Source organism: Heteronotia binoei, chromosome 17, assembly GCF_032191835.1.
Source record: "Heteronotia binoei isolate CCM8104 ecotype False Entrance Well chromosome 17, APGP_CSIRO_Hbin_v1, whole genome shotgun sequence".
NCBI classification, from domain to species: domain Eukaryota; kingdom Metazoa; phylum Chordata; class Lepidosauria; order Squamata; family Gekkonidae; genus Heteronotia; species Heteronotia binoei.
Window position 1 is genome coordinate 14,378,017 of NC_083239.1, and position 22,589 is coordinate 14,400,605.

At 45.8% G+C, this 22,589-nt stretch overlaps 1 protein-coding gene across 1 annotated transcript; it reads left to right on the forward strand.

Moving 5' to 3' along the window:
* Positions 1-833: 833 nt before the first annotated feature.
* On the forward strand, positions 834-20,460 carry LOC132586188 (uncharacterized). Its single transcript, XM_060258171.1, has 14 exons — positions 834-1,017; positions 2,074-2,234; positions 5,166-5,325; positions 5,675-5,845; positions 6,803-6,894; positions 8,075-8,232; positions 9,043-9,146; positions 9,969-10,193; positions 12,456-12,541; positions 13,662-13,798; positions 16,474-16,563; positions 17,468-17,676; positions 18,934-19,140; positions 19,787-20,460. Exons 1-14 carry the CDS (start codon positions 871-873, stop codon positions 20,072-20,074), a joined length of 2,235 nt encoding a protein of 744 aa, XP_060114154.1. The 5' UTR covers positions 834-870; the 3' UTR covers positions 20,075-20,460.
* The last annotated feature ends 2,129 nt before the right edge of the window (positions 20,461-22,589 follow it).

Genomic DNA, 22,589 nt, shown 5'->3' on the forward strand with positions numbered 1-22,589 from the left:
TTAAAGTGCTAACATGCGTAAGTAATCAATAAATTAGTTAATCCTATATGCATTTAAAATACACAATAATTCTTACTTAGCACAGTACTAAAAACCTAATTCTTGAATTTAAAGTGCTAACATGCATGAATAATCAATAAATTATTAATCCTATATGCATTTAAATACATAAAAGTACAAAATAATAATCCAATTTCAAATCAATTCAAATTCCTAATCCAATTTCTAATCAAATTAAATTAGTTCATCGTTGGTAAAATCTAATAGGTGATCAATAGTTAATTAGGCAGTATAAATGAAGTTAAGGGGGTGGGGTAGGGTATAGTTCTTAAAGTGCTGTTAGTTGGTGTAAAAGATTTTTTGAAAAACGAATGTCCAGGTTTTAGGCGTCTTCGGGGCTTCGTGGCCGCTTTAAAGTGCAGGTGCTGTTCCCTGATAGAGAGACAGTTCTTTTGGGTGCTGACTTAGCCTTCCATCCTTTTGTGGTAGGTAAAATGAGTACCCAGCTTGCTGGCAGTAAAGTGTAGATGACTGGGGAAGGCAATAGCAAACCACCCCATAAAAAGTCTGCCAAGAAAACGTTATGATGTGACGTCACCCTATGGGTTGGTAACGACCCGGTGCTTGCACAGGGGATTAACTTTACCTTTTTATACAGGTTGACCTACCTCAGTGTTGTGAAAATAAAAAAGAGGAGTTGAGAATGCTTTTGCAAGCTATTTGTGAGAAGTTCCTCCATATAAATGCCTAAAACTAAAAAAAAGAGGAAGGGTTTTGCAGTTGGGTGGGTGGGACATTGTTCTTGGGTGGAGTGGCATTGCCTTGCATAACAAACTTCACACACATCTTCTTTCTGAAGCACCAGAAGTCATGGTCTTGATCAGTGTCGCTGCCCTTTTGCTATTGGCTGGGCTGAGCAGAGGGAAGGATTTCCCCTTCAAGGACCCAACCTTGCCTTGGGAGAAGCGAGTGGATGACCTGGTGAACAGGCTGACGCTGGAAGAGATGGTCTTGCAGGTAAGAGAAAGAGTTTCAGCCAAGTGGGCAGGCAGTGGGAGGGATTGAGGTAGGCTTGCCAACTCTGGGGTGTGAAATTCCTGGAGATTGGGGGGTGGAGCCTGGGGGGGGAGAGCTTTGGGAGGGGAGAGAGCAGGGTATAATGCCACAGAGTCCACCCTCCCGAGCAGCTGCTTTCTCTAAGGGAACTGAGGAAAGAAAGATACTTAAGTATTGATTGAACACCCACTCATCCAATATAGCCAGGATTTGAACACTTAGGTTGGGACAAGCAAGCCGAATCGATCTGTTAATACCATCTTTTCCGCCCCCACCTTATGTGAGCTATGGCTTAATTGTCTTAATTTTAAACTGTTTTAACTATTTTAATTGTTTTAAATTGATTTGATTGTTTTATTGTGTTGGAAGTCGCCCTGAGCCCACTATGGAAAATCTACGGAAATAAAATCAATCATAAATAATAAAGATATTATAGCTGTAGTTCCTGCACTGACAGGTGGTTGGACTCGATGACTCATGTGGTCCCTTCCAACTTTGACATTAAATAAATAAATAAATCTCTCCATCATCTGGGGATCTCCAAGCTCCACCTGGAAGATGGCAGCCCTATAATTTGTGCACAGGAGTGGCCAAGCTGGCAAGCTTGGAATTGGGCCTCTGCAGCATCCTGCAAACCCCTCCAAAGTCCCTCTTTGTCCAGATTTATATATCGTGTTCTGCACCTCCCCTTGTCTAATTTCGGATTTTCATCCTGCACTTTTGAGGCCTGTTGTGCACCATTATATCAATATGCCAATTACTGGTTTTTTAAAAAAACAAAGCAAAATATAAAAAGCTTCTACTGGCGTGCAAGTGTGTGTTTTTGTGGAGAGGGAATTGCTGCCTTGGGGCAGTTTTCTGTGTATTGGAGGGCACGAGGGTGGAAACCATCCACCCCTTGGTGGTGGTGGGAGGTATGGTAGGCTTCTTTGCTCTGGCTGCTGTTTCCTTGCTGACTGAAGTGCCGAGGGGCCCGCCCTGTTGTAGCCTGAAGCCCTGGTGTCTTTGTTTCTCCAGATGTCCCGAGGGGGTTCCAAGAACAACGGGCCAGCACCCCCCATTGAGCGGCTAGGCATTGGGCCCTACAGCTGGATCACAGAGTGTCTGCACGGAGATGGGCTTGCTCCTGGTTGGGCAACTGCCTTCCCCCAGGCCTTGGGCTTGGCTGCATCCTTCAGGTATGTTCTCTGGGAAGGGACCATGACTCAGTGGAAGAGCCTCTGTTTTGCATCTTCAGTTACACAGACAAGGCAGTAGTCTTGTGAAAGACCTGGACTTAAGACCCTGGAGAGTTGCAGCCCGTCTGAGTAGTCAGTGACTTTGGCCAGCAGTCAGATTCAAAGTAAGACAGCTTCATATGTGTGTGCCTGCTATTGAGATGGTGTGAGATGGGGGTGTCTCCCTACCCTCTGTGGCAAACCAAACTGGTTTCAGCTTTTCCCCTTCCTAATCTCCCCAAAGGACTATTCCCAGCAAACTGTTTTTGTTTTTGGTTCTGGCTGCAGTTTCTCTAAGAGTTACCTTTTTTTGTTTGTTTGTTTTCATGACAGACAGGAATTGAACATTGTCCCCAACACTATGCTGGGGAAAACTACCCTGGCTGAATTCTAGCTTTTTGAAAAAGGAACCCAGCTAAGAAAACAAAAGTGGCTGTTTTGGTTAAACATGGCTAGAGACAGATTGTTGTATTTCTTCATCCACGTGCAAAGCTGCCTTAGACTGAACCAGATCCTTGGTCTATCAAAGAACAGCCTTGTCTGCTCTGGCTGGCAGCAGCTCCCCAGAGTTGCAGACAAAGGTCTTTCCTACCACTTACTATCCAGTACTCAATTGGAGATGGCAGGATTTGAAACTGGGACTTTCGGTATACCAAGCAAATGCTCTACCACTGAGCCGCAGTTCTACTCCTCGTAGTGTGCATGCTTCTTGCATTTTCAAATGGATATAAGTTCAAAGGTCTGTTTGGTCTTAGGGAACAAAAGGGTTTTTGCATCTGTGCCATGAAGAGCAGCATTGGTTCCTTCAGAGCAGGGCCATCTTTCTAAAAAGCTAATTTTTGGACTAGTTTTGGCTCAGGTGAGATCACATGGGAGATTTGACCTAGCCATGCCTCCCCTCTAGATTGAATGTGTGCAATCATGTGCACACATCTGCCCCGGGAGTCCCGCCCATACTTACCTTGTTTTAGGATGGGCTGGGGCTGGATTAAATAGCTCCTGGGGCTTCCGTATAGCAATTCTCTAAACGCCTGTCTGAATGGCGGGGGTGCTTGATGCACCTGCCCCGCACGCATTCGAACAGTCTGACTGCTCCTCTTGCTCACGTGTGGCAGCAGGGCAGGGGCTGTGTGGATCCCACAGCATGCATCAAAGAGCACCAGCTGGAATGCTGCTGCACTAATTTCCCAATGTGATCCCATCCCACCCACTGTCTCAACCGTAAGAGTGCTGATGGGGGATTGTGTATTTTGAAGATTCTTCTTTGTGAGAAATTTCTCTGCACTTGGAGTGTTATGTTTGGAACCAGGCTAGGCTACGACCCATTTTTATCTGCTGAAGAGCATTCCGTCACCTGGGGGAGGAGGAGCTGGCTCACAATGGTACTCACTTTGTAACTTTGGAGAGCTGCACTTGCAACTACCTTCAACCAAAAAATGCTTGCAGCTTACCTGTTTGTCCACCAATGGCTGTTTCAGGGTGGGCATCAGCTGCCAATCACAAGCCCCATCAGGCAATGGTCTTCCCAATTATCTTGCCATATTGGGGAACAGTACTCAGAAGAGCCGCGTGTAGTATGTCAAGGTGACTCCCTAGCCACTGACTAGCATTGTTTTAGAAGTTGCTCCACTTCTAAAGATGTCTAGACATTTTCCAAAAAAGGAACAGCCCCCCCCCCCCCAAAAAAAAAAGAACTCCCTCAGTTTTTGCAGTGGAGAAACTGGGACTGAAAAACACTTCAGTGAAAAATGTTCTCTTTCAGAATGAGTGGAATGCTTTTTGTCTACAGCTAATATGCAACATCACCCCAGAGTCGAAAACGACTGGTGCTTGCACAGGGAACTACCTTTACCTTTAATATGCTGTAATGTGCATCATGATAATAAACTCTAGAAGTTGTTTGTGTTCTAAAGTGTTATCTAATATCTAAATATGCCCCTAGTCCTAATGTGAATGTATGAGAGTATTTATGTCCAAATCTAGTTTCATATGTTGATTACAAATATTTTCCCATTTTTTATCTTTTATTCTCTACCTCCCAGATCATCAAAACTATATTATATGTTTTAAAAGGCAGAGAGTGCAGGAGTCTGCTGTGTGTGCTCTCTTTCTGTCTCTCATCGAATAATTTTTTTCACTCTTGCTTATAGAAAACCAGGTGTTTATCATTTTAACCTACACAGATATGTTAAATGGTACAATTGTATTTGCTTCCCACCTACATAATTGATGCATTTTGACATCAAACAGTAAAATAAATTTAGGGTTGAAAGTCTTGCATATAGTTTTTTCCTCCAAATTTAATTTTTTCCTAGGTGGAAAAGGATGGGGTTTCTCCTCACATCTTCAAAATTTTCAGAAGGTTTACACTCTAGCAGTTCTACATGTTTACCACTTCACTATGAATTAAAAAGGTAAAGGTGGTCCCCTGTGCAAGTACCAGTCGTTTCCAACTCTGGGGTGACATCACATCATGACATTTTCATGGCAGACTTTTTATGGGGTGGTTTTGTCATTGCCTTCCCCAGTCTTCTACACTTTACCCCCAGCAAGCTAGGTACTCATTTTTCCAACCTCGGAAGCATGGAAGGCTGAGTCAACCTTGAGTGGGCTACCTGAACCCAGCTTCCACTGGGATCAAACTCAGGTTGTGAGCAGAGCTTACCACTCTGCACCATGGGGGCTGTACAGTATGAATTACATTTACACTTTATTGGGTCTTGTGTTTTCACAGCAATAATGCAGTAATCACAATGAGATTTTCCTATGTGGTCAAGGAAATCTTCAGTGCAGCATCCAACAATATGTACATATCCTAGACAACTGTTCTCTTCAGACTCAAAGAACCATTTTTTCTTCCCTTCTCTGCCTGCTTCTTTTCTCTCCCAACAGCCCTGAACTCATCCATCGTGTGGCCAATGCAACAGCCACAGAAGTTCGAGCCAAACATAATCATTTTGTCTCCCTTGGTTACTATGGAGACCATACAGGCCTCAGCTGCTTCAGCCCCGTATTAAACATCATGAGGCATCCACTGTGGGGCAGGAACCAGGTACCGTGATCCCAAAATGGGGGGAAGTTATCTTTATTGGGGGATATGGAGCAAGTGGGGGTCAAGTAAGCCTCAAATGGTGTTTAATTTGACAGTTACTCTGGTAGCTGTAGCCATTGAGGGCTAAAGTAGTGAATTCAGATTAAAGTCTCTTGAATTCAAGAATTGTGGGGGTGAGGAACTGTGGCACAGTGGTATAGCTTAACTTGATGCTGAAGACTGGAGCTCTTTCATTATTTATACCAAGTAGGTATATTAGTGATGGAACTGACAGATGGAGAGCAACCCCCCCCCCCCCCCCAGCAGAGAGGGAAAATGACCCATGTTTGCCTGTCTGTGTCTTCCTCAGGAAACCTATGGAGAGGATCCATTCCTGACTTCCCAGCTGGCTGTAGCTTTTGTAACTGGATTGCAGGGCAATCATCCCCGCTACGTCAAGGCCAGTGCTGGATGCAAACACTTTGATGTCCATGGGGGCCCAGAGAACATCCCTGTATCTCGTCTTCATTTTAATGCTAAGGTGAGCATGGTGGTAGCTGGTGATGGTAGGTGTGGTGGCTAAGAGCAGGTAGAGGTTTATGAACTATGCATGGGGTAGAGAGAGTGGAACTTTTTCTCCCTCTCCCAAAATACTAGAACTCTGGGGCACCCAGAGCAGTTGATGGGCAGTAGATTCAGAATGAACAAAAGGAAATACTTCCTTACTCAATGAGTGATTAAAATATGGAATTTGCTGCCACAGGATGAAGTGATGACCCCAGGTATGAAAGGGGATTAGATGGATTCATGGAGGAGAGGTCTGTCAGTGGCTACTGTCCACAGGAACGAATGGGAACCTTAACATTCAGAGGCAGCCAATCCCTGAATACCACTGCAAAGTGGCAGTGTCAGGGGAAGGCCTCAGCCTTGGTGCCCTGGTTGTTGGTCCTCTAGAGTTGGCCACGTGTGAAACAGGATGATGGACTAGATGGACCAGTGATCTGATCCAGCAGGGCTTTTCTTATGCATGTAGAGCTGAGGACCAAAGGTTAGGAGGCCTTTTCTAGTGCACAGACATCTTGTGTGTGTGTTCTTCCTGCTTCTGCTCTAGTCTGCTTTCATAGAGTGGTTCTTCCCTTCTGTCCCTCTTGGTGCTTGAGTGATGCTTATACCTTCTTGGGATGCCTGAGGTCTAAGACACAGGAAACACACAAGAAATACACAGGAAACACATCAGACCTGCTCTGAAGAGGTATCTTACACTGGGGCTGGGAAGAACATTGAAGAGAAAAAGAATTAGAAGCCAGAAGTGATCTTGTAATGGATGGCTCTGCAGATTTCTTGGAGATGCCATGCCTGGGACTTATCTACAAATGAGTAGAATGTGATGGCAAGAGCTGATGGTGGGTGGGGGTGACTGGAACTGATTTTTCAATAGGACCTTGCATTACTATACTATGTATGCAAGAAAAGATGGAGTTCTGTGCTTCTGTGGCAGGTGGCAGAACGTGACTGGCGCATGACCTTTTTGCCCCAATTTGAGGCATGTGCGCGTGCCGGAACATTTAGCTTCATGTGCAGCTACAACAGGTGTGTGTTTCTGTATACTCTTGATATGTTTGGGAAGGAGGCATAAGAATTTAGTGGACTAAAGTATTTTTGCAAGACTTTCTTTTTTCTGTAGGTGGGGATTGGAAGAGTTAGTTGTTTTAGAGATAAGAAATATGCTGGCCTGGCTTCTCTTGGGTGGGGAGTCTGGTCTACTGAATTAGAGACTGGCAACCTGGACAGCTGGGTTCTCTAGGACTAGGAATTGACCCCATCCAGGAGCTTACAGCATGAGTAAAACTCAAGAGTTGGGGCTTCTGCATTCTCCTGGATTGGGTTGTTTTCCCTTTGACTTTTGTAGCCAGTTTCACAAGAGTAGTCTGTTAATAGCAGGCGAAGTAATTATCTCCTCTTGCAAAAGCTTACCGGCTCCTCTTCTTATAGAAGGCAATACCTTTACAGCAGGTTGTAAATCTCTCTTCCAAATTCACAGCAATTCTTGCTGAGTCACTAGTATTGAGCAGTCGCTAATATTGAGTTCCCTTCCCAGTACTTTGAGCCTCCTCAGCCAAATATCAAGCACCTTAATATATGAAGTTAGGAATGTGTAGGAGGAGACCTTTTCCAGCAGAAGAAAGCAAGTCTTAACTGAACTGAGAAGATAAATTCCTTATTGTCAGTTTAGTTTCTCTATGCTTGTACAAGGAACAGCAGAACCCAGATAGCAATAGAACATAAATAAAAAAGGATCAGGAATACTACTATTCTGGTGCCATCTTAACTCCCAAAGGGTAGTCATGTTGATCTGCAGTTGAAGAGTCCAGAATTTGGAGTCCACTAGCACCTTAGAGACAAAAAAACCTTATAAGCTTTGGAGAGTCAAATTTTCCTCTGTCAGATACATATTTGATAAAGGGAGCTTTGATTCTCAAAAGCTTATACTGCAAAATCTTGTTCTGTAGGATGCTATTAGACTCAAATCTAGCGTTTCTTTTGTAGCTGGATCCTCGGATAACATCAATTAAGAATTGCAATAGCTGGCCAACCTCACGTGGTTATTGCAAGAATTACTGACATAACAAAGGTCCCAGAATACTTCTACAGGTGCTATATACATGTTGGATGCTGTTGGGGGGTTAGAGCAGTGAGCTGAAAGATGCCAACAGCAGCAGCTGAAAGACACTTTGAAGGCCATTGATGGACTTCTGTTGTTCCTGCCCAGGATTAACGGAATTCCAGCCTGTGCTAACAAGAAGCTTTTGACGGACATCCTGCGCAAAGAATGGGGCTTCAATGGGTATGTGGTGAGCGATGAGGGAGCTGTGGAGCTGATAATGTTTGGACATCTCTACACCACCAGCTTCCTAGAGACTGCCATAGGTGAGCAGGGTAGGGTGGAGCAGAGAAGGAGATTCTTAACCTGCCGGTAAGAGGTCCGCTTCAGCTATCCATATTATTGGTTCAGTTCCTTGTGACCCATTCTTGTGTCCTTCAGGCCAGTCCTTTGGTCAAATGTCCCCATTGGTTCCCTCCCCGATCTCCAGGAACTTCCTTCACACCCTCACTGTTGGGAAAGTGGGATGTGCAGCATCTCCCTTCACCAATGAGAGAATGAAACCTGAATTTTCTCATGCCAGCCATGCGATTCTCATCCTTGTAGCCAGGGGATCAATGTGACTGTCCTCCCTTACAGAGATGCCTGCTGTAAGGGTTGCCTTAAGGTATTGTGTATTGCCAATACACTGGTTTTGTACATGTAGGGATTATAGGGAAACTTTGTCCACAGGCAAATGTTCAGCCATGCAAACATCTCCATAGTCCATGATCAGCTTTACTGCCTTTGTAGGCTCTTGTGCCATTGCGAATGTGTGTGTTGTCCAATCCAGTTCTCATAGGTTGCTCAAGCCAGAATACTGTAGTAGGTAGGGTGTCACACTAGGATCCAGGAAACTAGGATTTAAGTTTGCCCTCAGCTATGGAGTTTGTTGGGTGACCGTTGGCTGAGAGCTCAGACTGGCCCAGCTTACTTTACAGTGTTGTCTTGAGGATAAAATGGGGGGAAAGGACAATGTGTGCCCCTCTGAGCTCCTTGGAGGAAGGGCAGTGTAAAATGCACTAGATAAATAGGTCAGTTTGCAGATTTTATGTGGGGTCTCACTCGCTCATGACTTTCACTTCTCCTGTCTGCAGTTTCCGTGAATGCTGGATGTAATCTGGAAGTATCCTATGGGTTGAGGAACAATGTGTTCACTCACATAGCTAAGGCTGTTGCCAAAGGGAACATATCCTTGGAGGTAAGCTGCCCTTCTTCTCACCATAAGGTAGAACAAGCAAACTGTTGTGTTTTTTTTTGTAATTTCTAGCTTTGAAGTATCTCCCCCATCCCACACTCATTTGCTTCATTCATTTCTGCTTTTCAGCTTGTTTCAGTCTAGTGCTTACTTTCTTTGCCCATAAAATAGTTTGAGAAAAGCACAGTGAATAAATAAACATTCGAAGAGTCCATTTTCCTTTGGAGTGGCATTTGGGTTATGAACAATGTTCCCTCTAAGCTGCAAAGTCTTGTGAGCAAAAATTCTACTTTGTGAGTTACTGGCATTAAAGTTGTGAGCTACTGCATAAATTGTGCTCTGGGGTCATCCTTCCTGAGCTAAGACAAAAATGTGTGAGCTGGAGGCTAAAAATCTGTGGGCTAGCTCACACTAACTCAGCTTAGAGGGAACACTGGTTGTGATGCAGATTCAAGTCCAGTGGCACCCTAAAGACCACAGAATTTCAAGGGTATCTCCCTTCATTAGACAGGAATGGAGATCGATATGCACTTATATCCCAGTCAAAAAGTAGGAGAGGTGTTTCAAAGAAGGGAGTCAGGATGCAGATGTGTGTGGATCTGTTTTGCTTTTTAGTTAATACTCCAAGCACAGGAACCAAATTAATGCATCAGGCACAATACCATTATTTTGTGGGGTGTGAGGAGAAATCGGTTGACTTGTTCTGATACAGATAACATAAACATCACCTAACACTCCAGATGGCTGTGAGAACTTGGTTCCCCTTGCTGAACACATTGTGGTTTCACCAGCCAACTGTGCTCTTTCTTCTTGCCCTTTCTGCAGACGATCAAAGACCGCATCCGCCCACTCTTTCTCACCCGGATGCGTCTGGGTGAGTTTGACCCGCCAGCTATGAACCCCTACAATGCTCTGGGTCTTAAGGACGTTCAGACCAAGGCCCACCACCAATTGGCTGTTGATGCTGCCATCCAATCCTTCGTACTGCTAAAAAACAACCATGGGACTCTGCCCCTTAACGCCAAGGAAATCTTTGGAAAGAAGGTTGCGGTAAGAATTTGGTGAAGATGAAGTGACAGGGAGGGTACCTCGTTCTTACATATGAACATATGAAGCTGCCTTATACTGAATCAGACCCTTGGTCCATCAAAGTCAGTATTGTCTTCTCAGACTGGCAGCGGCTCTCCAGGGTCTCAAGCTGAGGTTTTTCACACCTATTTGCCTGGGCCCTTTTTTTGGAGATCCCGGGGATTGAACCTGGGACCTTCTGCTTCCCAAGCAGATGCTCTACCACTGAGCCACAGGGTCTCCTTCATTCAGGCAGTGTTTGGGCATTTGTTGCAGTTGAAATTTTAATAGTGCAATGACGATATGTACAGAACCATTCCCCCATGGCATCAGGATCACAGGTAGGGTTGCCAGCTTCTAAATGGGGCAGAGCCATTGCTTTTCTTGGAGAAGGTCTCAAAAGAGCATCTGTTGAACATGCTTCAGTTGTAGATAGATAGTGTTGCCAGTTTCCCAAAAGAATTACAACTGATTTCCAGACTACAGAAATAATTTCCTGCGGAGGAAGCAGCAGATCTGGAAGATGGACTTTATGACAACATATCCCTGCTGAATTCCCTCCCAAATGCCCCTTCCTCTAGCATTGCACCCAAATCTCTATGAATTTCTGAAGCAGAGTTGGCAGCTCCACCCCACAGTTTGACTATTTCTCCCAGAGGTGGGACAAGTAGCAAGTGTGCCTGTAAGTAAGTGGTGCAGATATGGTTTGCATGATGAAAGTCTGTCATTCAGCCTCTGGTAACTTCATCAAGGAGTTAGATAACAGGGTTAAAGGAGACTTGGGCCTGTAAACTTGTGGAGTTGCTGTTGCTGGCTGGCTGGCCTAATAGATGAATTAGTTTATTACTGGTAATCTCTTGAGTCAGAAGGGAGCCTGCCAACAATTGTATAATGGACTAATGAATGAAACGTCAGTGAATGAAACTTTTACTATCTGTTCCCCCACATTAACGAGTGAACCATATTGGTTTATAAATTGTTATTATTAGTTTATTTCTATTCCGCCCCTTCCCCCTTTTGGGGGGCCCAGAGCAAAGTACAGCAATTTGAATTAAAATCACAATAAAATCATAATAAAATCAACTTCAACTATCAGTAAAGTGCAACAGGTTAGTTTAGAATGATGATATAAAGCAAGATAGTATAGCACCACAATACAGTGGTGCAGTGGGCCGTGAGGGCGTAGGGGAGGCCAACCGATCTAATAGATGGATAGATGCCCGCTGCCTCATCCAAAGCCCTGGCAGAACAGCTCTGTTTTACAGGCCCTACGAAAGGCCAGCAAGCCAGGTAGGGCCCAGATCTCCATAGGGAGCTGATTCCACCAGGTCGAGGCCAGGACCGAAAAAGTCCTGGCCCTGGTGGAGGCAAGACGGGCATCCCTTGGCCGGGGACTTTCAGAAGATCTTGGGAGGCCGAACGAAGTGACCTCCGGGGCGTGTATGGAAGGAGATGGTCCTGTAGGTATGTTGGTCCCAGGCCACGTAAGGCTTTAAAAGTTAAAACTAGCACCTTGAAGTGGATCCGGTACTCTATAGGCAGCCAGTGCAGGTTGCGGAATGCTGTCCGTATGCTCACCCATATAGGTGATGCAGTCAGCAGGCGAGCCGCCGCATTCTGCACCCGCTGCAGTTTCCGTATCAGTTTCAGGGGCAAGCCAGCGCAGAGCAAGTTACAGTAGTCCAGCCTGGAAGTGACCCTTGCATGGGTCACTGTAGCCAGTGGGAACAGGCTGTTGTTGACTGAACCTTATAAAATGAATAGATCTTAAAAATCTCTCACTGTTTTTGTCTATCTCAATAAATTGACTTTGTAGTTAGTAATCATGGTAGAAGGCAGGTCTCAGCAGGAAAGTGTTTCCTACCTTCTGGGCCATCACCGAGAAGAACTTGTTCTGAGCTTCCACTGTTGGTTCTTCCTCTGTAGACTGGACAGACAATGCACTTCTTAATGTTTGCAACCCACTAAGCACTCAGATGCCTTAAACTGAGCGTAGAAGTAACAATGTCGTTGAGAACACCGCTGGCTACAGGCACTTTACAAGCAAACAAACCGCTCTGTTCTTAAGAAATACTGCTCAGTGTAGTCTGCATTGCAGTCTTGAGGTTACCAGAACAAATGATAGAGAGAGGCTTCTACCTTCATGCCAGGCCTCAGATCCATGTAGCAACTGTCCCATTCATCTTCTGTATATGGCTCAATGGAGCTTGAATCCTACTATGACTTCTCATTTCTTCTTGGCAGGTGGTTGGCCCTTTTGCAGACAACCAAATGATTCTCTTTGGGGACTATGCTCCGGTTCCGGAACCCCAGTACATTCATACCCCAAGGTAAGACTAAGAAAGAGCTCTTCAGCCTCAGAAACTGAGGTAGCTGAGGTACATATTTTTGTCCAAATACCACTCAGTCTTGACTTGGGCATACAGAATGGTGCTTTTCTTGCCAGCTGGTAAAAGATCTGAGCTGGAAGGCTGTGGGCTGAAGAGACACCAGCTGCCCTATCTACTGCTGCTCTATAAATGTGCCCACTGGATCGGCCTGTAAGGTAGCATAAGAGGGCCTTTTGCAAAAATATAGTGTACATAGGTGCATCAGATAGGTAGGCAGCATTTATTGCATGTGTCCAAAGGCTGTTACAATTAGGATGCACAGAAGTGAACATAGACAAACTGCAGCAAAACCAATAACAATATAAAGTTACAAGCATATGAAAAAATCATTTAAAAAACACATAAGAACCTCTTCACTTTGTATAAATAAAGTCAGGGCTTTTTTTGTAGCAAGAACTCCTTTGCATATTAGGCCACATATTAATGTAGCCAATGCTCCTGGAGCTTACAGTAGACCCTGTACTAAGAGCCCTGTAAGCTCTTGGTGGATTGGCTACATCAAGGGTGTGTGACATAATATGCAAAGAAGTTCCTGCTACGAAAAAAGCCCTGAATAAAGTATTTCAGCTTTTAGAAACAGTTCAAGCCTGTATTTTATTGGCTACCTAGACAAACTGTGCCACTGTATAAGAAACATACTGGTCTGAATCAGAGAGCAGGAAAATTAGTTTCTCTACTGCAGAAGAGGAATGTGTGCCTTTTAAAATCAATGAGAAATTTATCAACAATATTTTTTTTGTTTGTGGCATACACAATGGGCAAAGGACAGAACACAATATAATTTGGAGGATCTTCTGGGATCAGGGCTCCATAAATACATGGATACACCATGTGCATCTAGTATTGTGTGGGGCTTGTCCAATATTGATGGATGCATTCATGTGGGCCATATGTAGACACTTTGGGGTCAGCAAATACGCACAATCCTGACTATCACCCATAAAGTGAGGCTTCAATCCTACGGGACACTTTTTCCATTGAATAAAATGGGACTTAACTGCTGAGTAAATCAGCTTAGGATTCCTCCCAAAGAGCTCTTTTTCATCTTTGTCTGGTACAGGAAAGGTCTGGCAATGATCTCGGCTCATGTCAACTTTGCTGCTGGATGTGCCTTCCCCATATGTGACCACTACTCCCTTGCTGAGGTGAAGTCCGCAGTTGAGGGAGCAGACATTGTGGTGGTGTGCTTAGGCACAGGTGAGCGGTCCAGTTTCCTTCCTGCACGTCTGTTAGAACAATCTCATGGTCTTCGCTCAAAGATCGGGGGGGACACAGCTAGAGCATCTGCTTTGCACGCTAAAGGTTCCAGGCTCAATCCCCACAGTCTCCAGTTAGAAGGGTCAGGTAATGGGTGCTGCAGACCTGCCTGAGACTTCAGAGAGCCACTGCCAGTCAGAGTAGAAGATCTTGATGAACTGACAGCATCTTTATAAGTTCAAGGTGTAGCTCTTCAATTGCACTTCAGGCAGAACAGTGTAAGGAAGATGTCCTCTTGCTGCAGTGACTGTACTCCAGAGTTATAGGGTCACCTGTAACCAGGGCTTTTATTGTAGAAAAAGCCCAGCAGGAACTCATTTGCATTTTAGGCCACACACCCCGATGTCACCCATTTAGTACAGTGCCATCAGCTGCATTTCATGGATGTGTTCTCACACAGCTCAGTGAGAGACCTTGTTTCACCCCCCTCCAAACACGGCCAGAGAGAGAGAGAGCCACGTGCAGCAGAGCGAGTAGCGGCAGGCCCAGCTTCTCCCAGGAGAGGGTGCTCGTGGGCAGTTTTGTGTGTCTTGCTGTCTTCACAAGCTGCCCGTTGGAGGCTGGAGGTAGCAGAGAGACAGAGAGCGTGATATGGGAGCACATGGCTGCCTAGTGCCTTCCCTCTGCCAGAGACCTTTTTTCTGAGCTGGGTTCCTGGCCAAGCTAGCTGGAACCACGTTCCTGTGCATTCCTGCTAAAAAAAAAAAAAAGCCTTGCCTTTAACCTACCTCACAGGATGTCTGTGTAAATCAAACTCTTCTCATCAACTGATGTTTTTAACCATCATGATTTGTGGGAGCAATGTACTCATAGGCACATGAACTGCCTTATACTGATGGCCTCTGTGGCAACATATGGGCCATCAAAGTCAGTATTGTCTGCTCAGACTGGCGGCAACTCTCCAGGATCTCAAGCTGAGATCTTTCACATCACCTCCTACATGGTCCTTTTAACCAGAGATGCTGGGGATTGAACCTGGGACCTTCTACATCCCAAGCAGACGCTCTGCCAGTGACCCACAGCCTCTCCCATCTTGACTGTGAAATCTACATAGGGTATGATGCTTTCCAAGAGGTTCTGTACATTATTCCTAAGTGCACATTTGCCCAGGTGAAAATAAAAGGGCTGCATTAGTCACCAAGAGCTTAAAATAAGGCCAAAGCCAGTCATGCAAGTAAAGTAAAACATATTTTATTAGTTAAAATTCCCTTCACATTTGACAGACTTCTTCAGGGGAATCAGTCTTGCAGTGCTGCTTCTAGGACCAGAGGTGGCCTCCGTGGGTGGGGAAGGAGTTGACTATGTTCAGGTGCTCCCAAACTGGAGGAGATTCCTATAGCAAAACGCGTGCAAAACGATGGGTGGGGCAGAGATCTGGGTTCGGCTTAGGGGTGTGGGCACCTCCAGCCCCACGCCTGGTCAGAGGCCATGGATACCATGGATTGCCAAAAAACCAGATTAGTGGGTTCTAGACCAAATCAAGCCTGAACTCTCCCTGGAAGCTAAAATGACTAAACCAAAGCTATCATACTTTAGTCACATGATGAGAAAACAAGAGTCACTGGAAAAGACAATAATACTAGGAAAAGTTGAAGGTAGATGGAAAAGAGGGAGACCTGACATGAGATGGAAAACACTCAATACAGGAAGCCACAGCCCTCATTTTGCGAGACCTGAGCACAGCTGTTAATGATAGAACGTTTTGGAGGTTAATTCATGGAATTGCCATGAGTCAGGTGCGACTTCTCTTGCAGTGCTTCTTCTAGGACATATCACTTTTCTCCCCAGTGAAGACCCCAAGCAGCTTACAAACATCACTCTCCCTTCCTCCATCCTCATAACAACAGAACCTTGTTGGGTAGGTTAGGCTGAGGCAGTGTAACTGGCTGAAGGCTACCCCGAGTTGCCATGGCTGAGTGGGAATATGAATCTGGTTTTTCAAGCCCCTAGTCTGACACTCTGATCACTTTACCACACTGGCTGTCTTTAACGGCTCTTAATTTGCCCTGGAGTTACGCAGAGCTTTTACTGCCCACAGAGCCTGGTCTGAAAGTTGGGAAGCAAAATGCAATTTGGCAGAGTCCAGAGAAGAGCAGGTGGTAGGGTGAAAAGCCACCAGTGGGTAGCCAGAATTATACATGAACAAACTCAGGGTTTGAAGAAAGGGGTGGGTACTCAAGGACCTAGAATGGAATCTGACTCACCTAGTTTTGTTCATCTCAGAATAGTTTGGAGAACAAGGTGGATGAGCAGACCTCAGAGCAAACCCTCATGGGTCTCGGTCTCTCTGGAACATGCCAGGTTTGGAGGGGAGTGTAAGCAAGGGAGAATTTACAGAGATTTCCCACCTTGTGGTGGCATTTGTGCATACAACAATTGTGTGTTCAAAGGGTCTGCTGTCAAACTCCCTGCAGCCCCCTGAGAGGTGCTAGAACCATCTACCACTTGAACTATTTCCTTGTTTATGTTTTCTTTGTGAGATTGGTGGGCTCTTCTCTATCCTTCCAGGATACTTCCGTTAGACTCTTCTTCAGTTTGCAAAGGGAGGCTGTCCAGAGAGAAGGAAGGAGGACATGGAAGGATTTCTGTTTGACACTGTGCTTCCTTCTGCTTAGGAATTGATCTGGAGATGGAAGCCAATGACCGGACGGACTTGGCGCTGCCTGGGCACCAGCTACAACTTTTGCAAGATGCCGTGGCCTTAGGTGAGTCTGATGTTCATAACAGCAGCTCTTGTGACCACCAATGTCAAAACTGACGGCAGCAGTGGGGAAGGCAGGACCAGGTTGCAAGGACACCTGGTTGCTCAGGGCCCTGAGTTCTAGTGCTGGCCAAGGGACATGGGTTTCAAAAGGGCTCCAACAAGAAGTAACATCACCATGCTGTTCCAAGGTAGCTCAAATACAATGGGGCCAAGCCAGAGCTCAGGCATCCAGAGGACTGGAAACATGCCAGGTTTGGAGGGCATATCGAGGTCTAGCAGGGAGACAGAAGCTGTAACACAGTTTAAGGTGAAGGCCAAGTGCAAGGTCAAACATTGGCTGGGGTCATGTATCAGATGGAGGTAGTGCATTATTCCCACCACCGTCAAATGGCTCAAACTGAAGATTACATCCTGGAGATGTTAGCTTTATACCTTCAGGATGAATCTCATTGGTCTCTTTAGTCAGCTGATCTCTACGCTCATTGGCTCCTACGGTGAGTGTAGTTCCTCTGCTGGCCATCTCCAGGATGGTGCTGAGAGGCAGACATGAAAAAGCCAGTGAAGCAGTGGAACTTTCTGACCCAGGGTTCCAATTTAGAACTCTGCAGTGCCCGAGATCCTAGCATTCTTTGCTCCACAAGTGTCTCCTGCTGATGGGCAGTTTGTGAACCTAGTAATGTGGGTCTGTTCACTCAGGTATGCCCTTTATCCCATCTTGCTGTCCCAGTGCAGCCCTTCTTAGCTTTGTGCTTCTTTGGCTGCTAGCGTCCTATGACAAATATTTAATGTCAATTATTTTGCAGGGGGAGGGGAGAGGTTGGGTTAACAAGCAAACTAATGAAAATTCTGGAGCATTTGTACACACCAGCCTATTTATCAAAAACCTCCTGTTCTTTCCATTCCAGCTAATGGCCGTCCAGTTATTCTGCTCCTGTTCAACGCATGCCCACTTGATATTAGCTGGGCCAAGTCTCATGATGGCGTCTCCGCCATCTTGGCCTGTTTTTTTCCTGCACAGGCTACTGGCCTGGCTATTGCCAAGGTGCTGGTAGGAGCAGAAGGCGCCAGCCCAGCTGGCAGACTCCCCGCCACATGGCCAGCAGGTATGCACCAGGTAAGGCTGAGGTGGCAGGCCAGGAAAAGTTCTGCTGTTTTATCTTTATGGATATATAAATGAGCCTTTGGAGTTGAGCAGCTGAAGTGCTTTAATAAGGAAAGAGCTTTGACAAGGCTGTTTCTAGTTACGGAGCACAAACAGGAACTGGGTAAAAAGTTCTTTGGCTCTGCCTGGTAATTTGGTCTCCTATGAGCACATACAAGCACATACACACGAAGCTGTTTTCTGTTGGGTCTGGCTCTTGGTCTACTCTGACTGGCAGGTACTCTCCATGGTCTCCAGCAGAAGCCTTTCCCATCACCTACCACCTGATCCTTTTAAATGGGGTGCTGGGGATTGAACCTGGGACTTTCTGCATGCAAATCAGATGCACTACCACTGAGCCGTAGCCCCTTTGTAGCTGCTTTCCACATAGTCAGACCAGTGGTCTATCTGGGCCAGTGCTTCCTGCTCTTACTGGCAGCAGCTCTGAAGGGTCTCACACAGATGTTTTTCATATCACCTGCTTCCTAATCCTTTTAATGTGGAAGATGCCAAGGACTGAAGCTGAGACTTCCAGCATGCGAATCAGATGCTCTACCACTGAGTCAAGACCCCACCCATGAGATGGAAGCAGTCATGCTGGTCCTTTAGCCCTAGCTATGTTCAAAATATGGCCACTGTTAAAAATTCATTGCCCAACAGAGAACCAGGAGGAGGATTCCTTTCCTGAACTCATGTTCTTGTGCAGCACTTTTGTTGAAGAAGGCAGGGCAGGGAGGACAAGTCACTGGCTTAGTACCAACTTCTATCTTTTATTGGGGGGGGGGGGCAGAAGGTTGTGTAGCTCCAAACACAAGGCCATCTATGGGGCCTTGCAGAAGAACTAAGGGCTGAACTACATGATACTGCTTGATGAACTACTTGGTGAAGTCCTGCCATTTTATGGAAGTGATAACACTGGCGGGGGTGGTGGTGGTATAAGGGCCCATAATGCCCCTGGGCCCATTTTGGAGGGGAAAATGATGAAGAGGGTGCAGGAGTCTTTCCTCTCCCCACCTTGTATTGGATCTAACCAGAATTCCTCCTCCACAGTGCTGTTAAAAGGAGTTCCACAGTGGGGCATCCTCAGGATCACTGTATCATCTTGTTTGGCCCTAAGGTTTGGCTTGGCTGTTGCCTGGAACTTGCACACTACCCATCATGCCCCTCTTCATCCTTCTTTCCTGGGCTCTTCCTCTGTTTCTTCCATTCACTCTTCATGTCCACCTGCAGGTTCCCCCTATTGAAAACTACACAATGGCAGGCCGGACTTATCGCTATTATGGAGACGAGGCTCCGCTCTACCCCTTTGGCTATGGGCTCTCCTTTACCACCTTCCGCTACAGTGATCTGGTCACAGGTGCCGACGTTGTGCCCGTTTGCAGCAACCTCAGTGTGTCTGTGGTAGTGGAGAATGTTGGCACCAGAGATGGCAGCGAGGTGAGCATCAGATGTGGCTTGCATGCGTACCTACAGGAGAATTGATAGGATTTATTCATCTAGATATTTACATCTTGCTTTTCTCTCCACAGTGGGGACCCAAAGTGGCTTATGTGACATCAGTTTTATCCAGCTGTATGTTAGGCTGAGAGTGTGTGACTGCTCCAAGTCTCCTAGCAAGCATTCCATGGCAGAGTGTGGATTTAAACTTGGATCTCCCAGATCCTAGTCCAACACTCTAATAACTACACCACACGAGGAACAGTTGCAGTGAGGAATAGAATTCTGATCAGTCAAGGGCAGAGGGAGCTGAGGAGAATAACCTGTCTTGGGAAAGGAAAAGGAAGTCATTGGGTCCCCTTATGTATCTCAAGGCAGAATCTTGCCCCCCTTCTCTAATAAATCTATCTGATCCATGCCAGAAAAGGAATTGCAGGAAAAAGGTCAGCCAGGAAAAGGTGTATGTGACCATTTTGGAGTTGGTTGAAAGGGTTTAGAGAAGATGATACCTGTGGCAGCTATAATATTCCTGATATCTAGTAGAAAGGGGGCATGATTTCTGGATAGTGCCATGGCCACCATATGGAGACTAGTAGGAAGGTGAGTCTTGATCTTTTCTCTTCTTAACAACTTCTTCTCTCTTCAGGTGGTACAGCTGTACCTTCGCTGGGGAAATGCGTCCATTCCAGTGCCACGCTGGCAGCTGGTTGGTTTCCGCCGGGTGGCCGTACCAGTGGGTCATGCAGTGAAGGTGCCATTCCAGTTGTCTTACCAACAGAGAGCAGTGTGGTTAGGGGAGTGGCTAGTGGAGCCTGGCAGCTTCACTCTGTTTGCCGGTGGGCAGCAGCCCTTCCAGGAGACTCATGCCCCTTCTAACATCCTTCAAGCTGGTTTTGCTGTCACTGGGAGGGCTCAGGGAACCAGCCAGTGCTAGGAACTGGAACTGAGGAGGAGCACTCTGTTGGGTAGTTCATCTGGCCAGCAAATACGTCCAAAACAAATTTTCAGATAAAGCAAAGCACAGAAATACCTTGGCATGCGAAGAAGCAGATATACTGTAAAACATTACGAATTTCAGGTCTTGGTTGTTCAGGCTTGCTTTTTTTGCCAAGTGAGCAGCATGGAAATTGGCAGTTTTGGTCTCGGTGGGTTCCAGAAGCCATTGAATTGGGATCCTGGCAGCTGACGGGAAAGAAGAATTAAGAAGAATGATTAAAGCCTTTTTTCCAACATAAGAAATAGTCACACCTAGGTTTTTAGGAGGTTTTTTTTGCTCCTTGTGCCTTTGATTACTTTCAATAAAACTGAATTTGAAATAAAGGGTCACATGGTTGTGAGAAGAGGGTTCTTGAAAGAGAATGATGGTTTCACTTGTACCTAGACATATGAGGGCTGTATCTACACAGCAGCCAACATTCATTTGTTCATGTGGCATTGCTGGTTGGAATGGAGTGGAGGGATCAAGATCTTTTAACACAGAAGTACAGCAATCCTGCCAGGATGCTTTGTGGAAAGCCACATCAGAGGAACTGCAATAAAACCGATCACCGTTTACAGCAAAGTCTGGGTTTCTCTGCTCTAAACAGCTGTGAATTAGAACACATCTGCCTCCCCCACCCCACCCCTGGTTTCTTCTTTACTTCCACAGCCTTCCTTCCAGGGGAGGGACCTCAGGTAATTTCAGCCCAGGGAATGAAAAGTTTCATGACGAATATGGGTGTTGTCAATGTTCTCTGGTTAGGTATTCTTAGAATGCGTGCCCATATTCACAAGGTGGAGCTCTTTGCACAAGCTTTATCTGCCTTATCTCCCTGCACACAACACAACCTTCCCCCTCAGGCCTTTGCTGAATCCTCTGACCAAGAAGGCATGGGTGAGAATCACACTCACCAAACTTGCTGCATGCAACAGTGGCTAGATCTCATTTACATCATTTTTGCCTTGGGGGAGATCACAGTTGGGGGTGGGGTGGGGCACAGTTTGCATTACCCCAAGGAAGAATAATCATCAGATTTATTCCTTTCTCTCCACTTTTCTCCCCTGCAGGAACCCAAGTTGACTTAGAACATTTCCCCTTCATTTTATCCTCACAACAACCCTGGGAGGCAGGTTAGGTTGAGAGGGTGTGACTTCTCCAAGGTCACCCAGCAACTTTCCAGTGGGTCTTCTGAATCCATCTGACACTCTTGACTACTACACCATGCTAGTGATCAGCTGGTCCTTCCAGTTAAAGCTGGTGGAATAAGGTTGGGGGAACAAAGCATGACCAGGAGGTATTTTGAGTAGGCTGGAGGTTCTTTTCAGATTCCCCAAATCAAGAGAATAGATGATGGAGTTCCCTCAGGGGTAATGATAAAATCGAGGCTGTGTTTCCTTATGGACGGAAGGTCCTGGGAGAGGGGAGCAGGAGAACATAACAGCTAAATGGGTCTGTCAGTGCTAGAGAATGTTAGTGCAGTTTTTTGTTTTGTTTTTTTGCAAGGATTCTCAGGGTGCTTCCCAAAGGAATCAGGACTGCCCTGTCTTCCTAAGCCACCTCAGCCAGTGCTGAAAACCATGCCACAACATTTTGAAGGATCTCAGCATTCCCACCTTTGATCGGCTTGTAGTACATCGCTCTAAGGAAAATTCATAGAAGGTAGATGGCAAGCAGACATGGGTATGAACTGAACCACGAATTGCAGTTTGGGCATGAATTGGTCCAGGCCTTGGTGCTTTGTTTGGTTCGTTTTTGCGTTTCATTTTTCCAGACAGCCTAGTGCTGATTCAGTCAATTCCTAGGCAATGCTGGGAGTGAACTTCTGAGAACCCCAGAAACACCTATAGCAGTTGTCCATAGCTTGATTGGCAGCTCTGTGAACCAATCACAGAGCTCCCTTTCTGCAGCCTGAAGAGTTGTGAGACCTGAAGCTGAGCTCTCCTGGGGGCATCTGCTTTGGGGAACTATAACTCAGACATTCCAAATCCAGTCTTCGCCAAACTTGGAGGGTGGGTGGAGGAGAGCCTGCTGAAGACTCCCAGTGAGTTTTACACTTCCTGATCCAATTAAACATGAACTGGGTCAGAAATCAAACAAATAATGAAATGAACCACCATCTTCCCCAGTTTGCACCCATCTCTAATGGCAAGCATTTGTTTGGTTATAAGGACAAGGTGGGGGAGGGTCTCATTCATATACTGTATAGATACATAAGTGAAAACTTTCATGCCAGACTTCTACAAAAATGAACATGTTTCCTTTAAAACCAGTGAAATAAAACCAGGACTTCAGTGGCATCTTAAAGACTACCAATTACATGCCAGAGTTAAGCTTTGCTGTGTCAGCACTGACTTCATCATATGCATTGGAGTAGGGTAAGTTTTCTTAATTATATTAAAAATGCAGTAAAGGTAGGATGTTTACCAATCTCCTTTAAATTTATTAATAGCAGCTAGATTAAGGTTTTTTG

Coding starts and splice junctions, on each gene's coding strand:
- LOC132586188 (XM_060258171.1), top strand. CDS start 871: ATGGTCTTGATCAGTGTCGCTGCCCTTTTGCTATTGGCTGGGCTGAGC. Junction 10,194..12,455: donor TCTTTGGAAAGAAGGTTGCG/GTAAGAATTTGG, acceptor TCTTCTTGGCAG/GTGGTTGGCCCTTTTGCAGA. Junction 17,677..18,933: donor GGCCAGCAGGTATGCACCAG/GTAAGGCTGAGG, acceptor GTCCACCTGCAG/GTTCCCCCTATTGAAAACTA.